The 10,407-nt window shown below is 51.9% G+C and overlaps 1 protein-coding gene across 1 annotated transcript in view; it reads right to left on the minus strand.

Moving 5' to 3' along the window:
• LOC129516141 (skin secretory protein xP2-like) overlaps positions 1 to 9,851 on the minus strand; it is a 30,510-nt gene extending 20,659 nt beyond the window's left edge. Inside the window, exons 1-3 of the mRNA XM_055335471.1 lie at positions 9,843 to 9,851; positions 9,096 to 9,633; positions 8,486 to 8,638 (exon numbers count right to left, since the gene is read on the minus strand). Of these exons, the coding sequence (XP_055191446.1) occupies positions 8,486 to 8,638; positions 9,096 to 9,633; positions 9,843 to 9,851 (700 nt within the window). The remainder of the gene's footprint in view (positions 1 to 8,485; positions 8,639 to 9,095; positions 9,634 to 9,842) is intronic.
• Between the last annotated feature and the right edge of the window lie 556 nt (positions 9,852 to 10,407).

Here is a 10,407-nt window from a genome sequence, read left to right on the forward strand (position 1 = left end):
GAGAGACTTTAAGGGTTCGAGGCCAACAGCCAAGAGAGAATTCTTGAGATGTTTTTGGTGCAAAGAGGTGGTTTTATTAAAGCAGAGAGTCCTCGTGGGCAGGAAGACCTGCTGCCCTGGATGGTGAGGGGCAGCTGATTATATACTTTGGGGTTGTGGGAAGTAAAGATGAAGTTCCAAAAGGATTTTCATATGCTAAACAAGACTCACAGGATCCTGGGGCCCATTATAGGCTTTCAAGTTGGGAGGGGATGAGGGAGAGGGTAAGGGATTTGGAAGCAAGGTTCCCAGGACCCGGAGGGGGCTAGCTATTGCTGGGAAAGATTTTTTTTTTAAGATTTTATTTATTTATTCATGAGAGACACACAGAGAAAGAGGCAGAGACATAGGCAGAGAGAAAAGCAGGCTCCGTGCAGGAAGCCCAATGTGGGACTCGACCCTGGGACTTCAGGATCATGCCCTGAGCCAAAGGCAGACGCTCAACTGCTGAGCCACCCAGGTGTCCCTGGTAAGGTTATTACTGTCTAATAAACTCTGAGGTCTGAGACCCCTCAGATGTGTACTGGTGGATCATGTGCTTGGGGGATGATCGCCAACACTCTCTTCAGGGGTGGAGGGATAAAGGAAATTTCTAAAGGAATGTTTATATGTGAGAGGAGACATACAGGATCCTGAGGGGTAGACTAAGGTTGCCTGTTGCCCTCAGCAGAGTTTGGACATTGAGGCACCCGAGTCCCTCAAGGAGGGTCCCTCTGCCCGTTTCAAGGACATGCCAATGGGCTACAGGCAGGAAGGACGTTTAATAATTCCTCTTCTGCCTCTGTTTCCCACATCAACAGGAGTGTTGGGGCGTGAGGTGGAGGGAAGGGCCAGCAGTCATCAGAGAGTGTTGTGTGTGACGGGAGTGAAAACGATAGCTTCTCTTTACAACGCCAGTCCCCAGATTTAGGACGCGCTCTAACCCAGTGTGACCTCACCTCAACATTTATATCTGCAAAGAGCCCATTTCCAGATAAGCTCCCATTCGGAGGCCCTGGCTGCCCATGAATCCCGGGGACCCTGCGCAGCCCTGCGCTGCGTCTCATGGAGCTAATACCTGGCCAGACTGGTGAGGAGGGAGAGCTCGGGGCCAGGGCACGGGCGGCCACCTGGAGCCTCAGACCCCAGATCTGGTGAACACGGTACACACTGTGGGTCCGCACACTCTTGTGAACCTCTTGGGCCCAAACATGGTTTGGAATTCTGATTTTTCCCACACTTTAGAAAGATTACTCCATGCCTGGACCGTCTGTGGCAACATGTCTGAACGTCTACACCGGCTATAAACAGCCTCGGGTCACCTGGGCAGGTTCCACGACCGATGAGCTGTGAGAAAACATTTTACACGTCAGAGCTTTCTGGCTTTCACCGTCGCAAGTACATGATCATAGAGACACGCACACGCACACGCACCCCAACACTGCAAGCCCATGAGGGTGTCACGAGGACCAGGGGAGAGACACCAGGATGCGCAGGGTAAGCCCTGACCCCTGACCCCGGCTTTTCTTTTTTCTTTTCTTTTCTTTTCTTTTCTTTTCTTTTCTTTTCTTTTCTTTTCTTTTCTTTTCTTTTCTTTCTTTTCTTCTTTTCTTTTCTTCTTTTCTTTTCTTTCTTCTCTTCTCTTTCTTTCTTCTTTCTTTCTTTCTTTCTTTCTTTCTTTCTTTCTTTCTTTCTTTCTTTCTTTCTTTCTTTCCTTTCTCTTTCTAATGAGGCTCCATGCCCAGTGTGGGGTTTGGACTCAGGACCTCGAGGCCCACAGGTATGCAACAAGCACATCACCAGCCTCACAGCCCCAGAAAGAGCCAGGTTGCCTCCACCTGCCTGGTGCCGCGGTTCTAGAGATCTAGGTTGACCTTGATACACTCGGGCCACTGAGGTCTTTTCTTTCCCTTCACTTTACATTCCCACTGTTAAGTTTTATTTATTTTTTGTTTATTTCTTTTTTAAAAAGGATTTTATTTATTTATTCATGAGAGACAATGAGAGAGACAGAGACAGAGGGAGAAGCAGGCTCCATGCAGGGAGCCCGATGTGGGACTGGATCCCGGGTCTCCAGGATCATGTCCTGGGATGAAGGCGGCGCTAAACCACTGAGCCACCTGGGCTGCCCATGTCCCTCTGGTTCAATAAAATTACCTCTTCGCACCAAAGACGTCTCCAGAATTCTTTCTTGCCCGCATCCCACCTATGTTTTTCCTACATTGTCACCTCTGGCGCCAGTGGTGGCCACTGCTCTAAGCCCACCCCAGCATCGACTGAAGCCACTTCTTGTTTTCGGACATTTGAGGTGTTTTTAGCTTTTCTTCCATTATAATATGTTCTAGATCCACCTTTTGAAGCCAGTGAGATCCTGAACGGTCCTGAAAGGGGTGGAAAGCCGATAGCAGGCTCTAGGGGGGAGCACAGGCCACAGTTAGGCCTTTTATTGTGAGATACTTTGTGACTGGGATTGTGGAAAGCTGATAATACAGCGGCAGGTCCATAGAAATGTAGATTAATGGTGCCCAGGGGAACTCTGCTGGTTGTTGTTAAACCTCCACCTGCAAATTCATACCAGAATTCCTCCTTTCTCTACTGTGCACCGTTCTTGGAACTCTTCTGAACCAGCTATAGCAGCTTAATTCGTGAGTGAAATAAAATGTTGACACATATTCACTTTATATCTATATATGATTATATCCTCTTAAAAATTATCTTTTACTATCTCCTAAGGGTTCACTTCTAAAATAGAATTGTTGGAGGAAAACAAACACATTTTGCATCTTAATTCATGTCGCCATATTGCCTTCCCTGCAAATAGCTCTGCTTCACACCCCCACCAAACAATGAGGAGAAAGCCTGTTCCCTCCCACTCTTTGCTTTACTCTCTGCAGTCTGATAGGTAAAGAATGACACTGCTTATATTGTTATGATTGTGGTACTTTTTTTTTTCTTAATGGAAAGTGATGTGGGAAACAAACACAGAAGAGGAATTATTAGATGTCCTTACTGCCTGCAGCCCACTGACAAGCCCTTGAGACAGGCAGCGGGACGGACCCTCCTTGAAGGAGATACTGCCTCCGTGTTAATACTCTGCTGAGGGCGACAACAGGCAATCTTAGCCCACCCCCCAGGATCCTGTACATGTCCTTTAAGGTATAGACATTCCTTTAGAAATTTCCTTTATCTCTAAATCCCCCAGGATAGTGTTGACAACCATCCCCCAGGCATATGGGCCGCCCATAGCCATCGGAAGGGTCTCATGCTTCAGGTTTTATTAGAGGATAACAAATGACCTTTTCCCAACTGCAGCTAACCCCTCATGGTCATGGAAAACTTGCTTCCAAATTCCTTAGAGCCATACCCTCTCTACCTGCCCCCCCCCCCCCAATTTGAAAGTATATAACAGCCCCTCCTCAGGACCTGGATGTGGCTCTTTCTGCCTACAGGTCCTGTTCCTGTGCTTTAATAAAATCAACTTTGTTGCCTCAAAGACGTGTCCAGAAATCTTTCTTGGTCATCGGCTTCGAACCTCAACATCTTTCCTACATCAGAGAGTATTTTCTTAGCTCCAAGTGCCAGACATTTCTCCCATAGGCTTTATTGGTGGTTCTCAAACTGTAAATGTAAATTGGAATCACCCAGGGAGTTGTAAAACATGACTTTCTGGCCCTCCAACCTCCAGAGTTTCTGACTGAGTGGGTCTGGGGTGGGGCCTGAGACGTACATTTCTGGCAGCTTTCCCAGAGGTTGCTGGTCCAGGGAACCTCATGTTGGGAACCACCGTTCTCAGAGTTCTGGACGGGGAGTGACTGGGGTGTAAGACACAGCCTCTTGGGAAGGCCCGGAGTTTGTTTGGGACCGAGATGGAGGTTGATGGGATCAGACACCAAACTAAGACATTTGCTACACTAAGCTGAAAGACATTTGAGACACAAGAGATGGAAAGAGAAAGGCCTTCTTGGAGCTTTCCTTATCCAATGGCGAGGGGTGACCTCTCGGAAATAAGGCTGCCAGAAACTCCTCCTCCGGGCAGATCTACCCCCAGAAAGGAGAGCAAAACCTCTGCCAAATCCTTTCCCAGAAGAGTTGTATGGCCTTGAAGGGAGATGGAAGTCTACTCACAGCCACGTAGATAGACATTGTCACACACTGTCTCCCGTTCATTCTCCTGAAAATCATTTCTCTCTCCAGAGAGGCATTTGTTGCCCCATACGTGCCTTCTTCCTTCTCCCCTCCACCTACTGACATGGAAGGTAAGCCCCCAGTTCTAATCACCCCCTTTGCGTTACTCATGTCTGAGTTCTCCTGTGGGTACGTGTGTTTGTTGTACGTGGAAATAAAAGTTTTTTTTTCTTGTTGTTAATCTCCTTTGTCAGTTTAATTTGCTGTGCCCCAAGGACTGAGCCTGAGAGGGTAGAGGTAAAAGTTTTCTTCCTCCTCCCCAAGATCAAGAACTTGAGCTCATGGGCCATGGTCAGATTTTAGTTAGCATCATGCACACCTGCCTAAAACCCCATCCTGAAAAGCCTTGAGGAGGGTGCTGACATGTAAGATCATGATCCCTTCCCTAAGGGAACTCACATCCCGCAACTCAATTAACAAAAAGTGCAGTTCCTCCTGGAGGGTGGGTGAGAGCAGTGACTGGCAACATCTTTGAGGGAGCTTGTCAGGAGGCCCAGACCAGCCCAGGCTGGAGGGGTCACCTCACAGCATCCATATTCTCACCCCTTCTAGAACCCCGAATTGATGGTCATATTTGGAGGTCCAGGCATTTCTCGATTCTGCTGAGTCCTGGAGGCACAGATGCAGAGCTCCCTGGGATGAGGCTTGTCTTGCAGAAGCTTGCACACCCACTCAGTCTGGGCCTGGGGACATAGAATCTTAGGGGTTGCGTTCTTGCCTCCTCCCATTTTATGAAGGCTTCATCTGTCAGCCCTCTGACTAAGGGGCTGCCCAAGGGGCCGCAGGCTTGGAGGCAGCAGCCTCCCTGTCCTCAGTCCCTCACCAGCAGAGTTGGAAGAAGGCAGGTGGAGGCCTCAGGGAAAAGGGGGAGGGGCCAGGCCTGCAGAACCAAGGGCTCTTGCTTTCCCCGCAGTGCCTGGGGGCAGGGGTGTGGGCCCCCAGGGCGGCTGACTTCCTCTTCCTTCTGCCTGGTGCCAGGAACAACTATGCTCAGCCTGGTGCCTTGCCACTGCTCTGTACACAAAGCAGCCTTGCCTCTCACATCCCACCAGGTTCCCCCAGTGCACCCCTACACGAGCAGTTAACGGGGCCTCTTCTAGCAAATTCCCAGGAACTAAGAGGAGAATGTAGACACCATCCTTATCTGTATCATCCTCCCATTGACCAAATCCTCTTCTTCCAAATTCTTTTTTTTTATTCACTCATTTCATTTTTTTTAAAGATTTTATTTATTTATTCATGAGAGACACAGAGAGAGAGAGAGAGAGGCAGAGACACAGGCAGAGGGAGAAGCAGGCTCCATGCAGGGAGCCTGACATGGGAACAGATCCCAGGACCCCAGGATCACGACCTGGATGGAGGCAGATGTTCAACCACTGAGCCACCCAGGTGCCCCTATTCATTCATTTCAGACAGAGAAAGAATGAACATGGGGCAGACAGAGAAGCAGACTCCCCACTGAGCAGGGAGTCTGACATGGGGCTTGATTCCAGGACCCCAGGATCATGACCGGAGCCAAATGCAGATGCCTGACTCACCCAGGTGCCCTTCTCCCAAATTCTTTACTTGCCACTCCAAATCCCATATTACCAACAAATACGTTCTAGAAGCTTCATAATTGAGATGATTTGTAGTTTTATAAAACATTATCTAGAACAATGTTGGAATACTCTGCATGTCTGAGGCTCTTTTTAAAAAGTCTATCCTTGGGATCCCTGGGTGGCGCAGCGGTTTGGCGCCTGCCTTTGGCCCAGGGCGCGATCCTGGAGACCCAGGATCGAATCCCACGTCGGGCTCCCGGTGCATGGAGCCTGCTTCTCCCTCTGCCTGTGTCTCTGCTTCTCTCTCTCTCTGTGTGTGACTATCATAAAAAAAAAAAAGTCTATCCTTAAAAAAAATAAAAAGTCTATCCTTGAGGAACCTGGGGGGCTCAGTTTGTTGAGCATCTAACTCTTGATTTTGGCTCAAGTCATGATCTTGGGGTTCTGGGGTCGAGCCCCGCATTGGGCTCTCTGTTTAGCAGGGAGTCTGCTTCTCCTTCTCTCTCTGCCTCTCCCCCTAGCCCCAGCTTATGCTCTTTCTTTCTTTCTCTCTCTCTCTCTCTCTCTCTCTCTCAAATAAATAACACCTGTCCAGGTACAGAGCATCCCCACCGTGTCCTACCTCCCCCCTGGCAAACATACATAGACTTTGTGTCTGTACTTTTGCCTCTTCTGGACAGTTCATCTGAAAGAAATCTCTTTTTTCTCCTATTTATTTACGTATTTATTTATTTATTTATTTATTTATTTATTTTAAAATATTTTTTTAAAAATATTTTATTTATTTATTCATGAGAGAAACAGAGAGAGAGAGAGAGAGAGAGAGAGAGAGAGAGAGAGGCAGAGACACAGGTAGGGGAAGAAGCAGGCTCCATGCAGGGAGCCTGATGTGGGACTCGATCCTGGGACCCAAGGATCATGCCCTGGGCTGAAGGCAGGTGCCAAACCACTGAGCCACAGCGATCCCCTTTTTTCTCCCTTTTAAACCAATTTAAATTTTGTTAGGCACGACAGCATCACCATACATGTGAATCACTAGCTCACATCAGCGGGTGATGTGTTACTCAGAAAAGTATACACAGCCTTTGACCCAGCAGGTCTGGGGCTCACTGCTCACACATCCACACAAGGGGGCACGGTTGCATGTGCTGCACGTGTGCTGAGACATCACAGCAGCAAAAATTGGAATCCAGAAGTGTGGAGGCCGAGAAAATTAAGGCCATTCCACTTTAAGTTCAGTGCTAGCACAAGTACAGCCATCCCAGGCCCCTGTGAATAAGAGCTGAACTTTACCTTGCTTCAGTTACAGGAAAAAACAGCCTAACGCCTTTGAAAGCCCCATATTAGAATGAGAACAGAGTTCAATGCCCTTGAAAGCCCCATATCAGAATGTAAACAGAACTTGAGAAATTCCTCCACCCCTTCTGGAGGTCCCCTAGACCAGCCCATAAAACTCAGCTAGAACCCACCTTGGGGGGCCAAGTCCCTGCTCCCCTGTGTCTGGTACACTTGGACCCAAGCTCGAGCTTGCAAATAAACCCTCTTGTGTTTGCATCGGTGTCAGCTCCTTGGTGGTTTCTCGGATTCGCAATCTTGGGCACAACAGTAAGAACTCGCTACTGAGGAATCCACAGAATGATCTCGAAGTGGCCCTTGGAAAGAACGTAGATCACAATGCTCTGACTCGGGACGTTGTCTGACTGTCATAAGGATCGTGTAGTTATGTGTCGTAGGAACAGGAACATATTTTACAAACTAGAATAAAAACCAAAGCAAACAGAAAGAAACAGAGACCCACAGGCAGAAGGATCTGTAAGACCACCGGGGATGCTTCCCTGTGCGCCCCAGGGCCGCCAGAGCATCAGTGGGTCCCGGTGCTGGGTGGTCACAACTGCAAGCAGACAGGAGTGTGAGGTTCTGGTGACTGTCACTGAGGAGTGTGTTTGGGCTCCAGGACCAAGCAGCTTCCTCCGCAGGCAGGGAGGGTGGTGATGGATTCACCGCCTAAGGAGCCTTGGCTTCCCCTGGCACTGGGTAGGACCCAGAAGCTCATGGGCTGCCCCAGCTCTCTTCAGGACTTGAAGAGCACCCCACTCTTCTTTTTCAAAAATGGAATCCTCTCTCTCTCTCTCTCTCTTTTTTTTAAGATTTTATTTATTTATTCATGAGAGACCCAGAGAGAGGCAGAGACACAGGCAAAGGGAGAAGCAGGCTCCTTGTGGGGAGCCCGATGCCTGACTCCATCCCAGGACTCCGGGGTCACGATCTGAGCTGAAGGCAGACATTCAACCCTTGAGCCACCCGGGCGCCCCTCACCCCACTCTTGTAGGACAAAACCCCAAACCTTCCCATGGAGAACCTTGTGTTGGGGACCAAACCGTGTCCCCTAGACCGTGTCACACGTTGGAATCTAGCCACCAACCACCGTGGAGCAGGTCCCTACAGGGGGGCCAGGTGAAGGGACGTCGGTAGGGTCACTTGGTCATCACTGAGGGTCTAATCCCGCACGACCGCTTGCCTTACACACGGGGACGTGGGCAGGGAGGTGCCAGCTGTGGGAGGGCGCTGCGAGGCCCCCGGTGGAGGCGGCTGTCCCGACCATGACAGGCCTGCACCCACCGTCGCCCGGCCTCGGGAGCCAGCCCTCTCCATGCAGGGTCTCGGGCCGTGGCTGTGTCTGTCGCTGTGGGAGGCGCCTGGGCCAGTGTCTGCGTGGGGGTGGGCAGGTGCTCCGGCCCCACCTGCAGACAAGCCCGTGCCCTCGGCGCTCACGGGACCACCGGACCGGGCTGTGCTCACCAGCACGCGGCTCTGCTCCTCCAGGGACCGAGCGGGCCCTTCCCGCCAGTAGGGCCGGGCCGCCTTCCCCTTGCGCCCAGGGCCACGGGCTCCCTCTGCGCCCGCGGGTCGGGGCGGTTGAGGGTCGGGCTGGTGGGCGGCTCACTCGCACCGCCTCCCCCCTGCCCGCCCCCTGCCCGGGACCCTCAGGCGGGGGCCCCACAGGGTTTACGGCCGTCGGGGCTCGGCTCACACTCGGTCTCGTATGTTCTTGTTGGTTCATGTCCTGCAACCCTTTATAAAAACTACGACGACGGGATCCCTGGGTGGCGCAGCGGTTTGGCGCCTGCCTTTGGCCCAGGGCGCGATCCTGGAGACCCGGGATCGAATCCCACGATGGGCTCCCGGTGCGTGGAGCCTGCTTCTCCCTCTGCCTGTGTCTCTGCCTCCCTCTCTCTCTGTGTGACTATCATAAAAAATAAAAAAATAAATAAAAATAAATAAAAATTAAAAAAAAACTACGACGACCTTCCGACGACCTTCCGAGGCTCCCAGGCCGCCCGGCCCTCTGACCCCCTCTGGCCGGAGCGCAAATGGGAGGCTTCCCCCTGGAATTTGGGTTTGGGAAGGACCGGAAGGGATTATCGTCGGAAGTAAAGGGGAGGCGCAGGGATGCAGCTGGGGTGTCCTTCGGGGGCAGCCGAGGAGGCCTCCAGCCCAGATGGAGCTTGGCCTGCAGGCCACCCAGCAAAGCCCCGGGTGCCGGCCCCAGGGCCGGGTGTGGAGCCGGTGCGGAGCCAGGCGCGGGCCGCCGGGCAGGGCTCTCCAGCCTCTCCGGCGGGAGGGACTCATCCACGCGGAGACACTCGGGGGCGCAGAACTGAGCTGTCCCGGGCGCCGACTGCAGAGAAACATAGGCAGCTCCCCGGATGCTCACAGCAGCCGCAGAGCCCTCAACGCAACACCTGCCGCGCAGCCAACCCCTCGCCCAGCGCGGCTCGGCAGTAGCGGGACTCGAACCCTGGATCCCGCAACGCTCAGCAGAGTCGCAGACGCGGTCCTGGGAGGTTATGTGCCGAATGCTCCGTGTAACGGTCTCGAAGTGACACCACTTTGGAGATGGATAAGGACTGGGGGTGCGGAGAGGACGCGGGAGGAGGTGGGGAGGCCGAAGAGGCCCCAGCAGGGCCCTGCAGGGGCTGCACACACTCTGTGCTGGTGGACGGTGAACCTACTCGAGGGTCAGAGGGCAGCACGGCTGCACACATGTGCGGACACACACGTGCAGGCACACTCGCTGGAGAGCAGCCAAGCACCCACCTGGGCCATGGCGGTAGCGGCTGTGTTCCAGGTCAGCGTACTGTGTTGTGACAGTCGCAAGGTGTTGCCACTGCGGGAAACTGGGCCAAGGGGACAGGCATCTTGGTATTATTATCTTTTTAAGTTTACTTAAATAATTTCTATACCTAATGTAGGGTTTCAAACCCATGACCCAGAGACCAGGACCTGAGCTGAAATCAAGAGTCAGACACTTAACCCACTGAGCCACCCAGGCGCCCCAATAAAACTTTCTTTTAGGTAAACTCTACCCCCAATGTAGGGCTCGAACTCAGGACCCAAGAGGAAGTCGTACGCTCCTCTGACTGAGCCTCCCAGGCACCCCTGGGTTATTGTCATGACTGCATGTGAAGGTACAATTATTTCTATAAAAAAGCAAAACCCACAAAACCATTGCATGAGGTCCCCAGGGCCTGCCACAGCCAAGTACTGCAGCTGGGGGGTTTGGAACAACACAATGGATTTTCTTCGGTCCCAGGGCAGGTGTTGGAAATCCATGCACATGTGAGGTCAGTCTCTAGGATTCCCATAGGGTCCGTATCCCAAG

Source organism: Nyctereutes procyonoides, unplaced genomic scaffold (assembly GCF_905146905.1).
Source record: "Nyctereutes procyonoides isolate TBG_1078 unplaced genomic scaffold, NYPRO_anot_genome, whole genome shotgun sequence".
NCBI classification, from domain to species: Eukaryota; Metazoa; Chordata; class Mammalia; order Carnivora; family Canidae; genus Nyctereutes; species Nyctereutes procyonoides.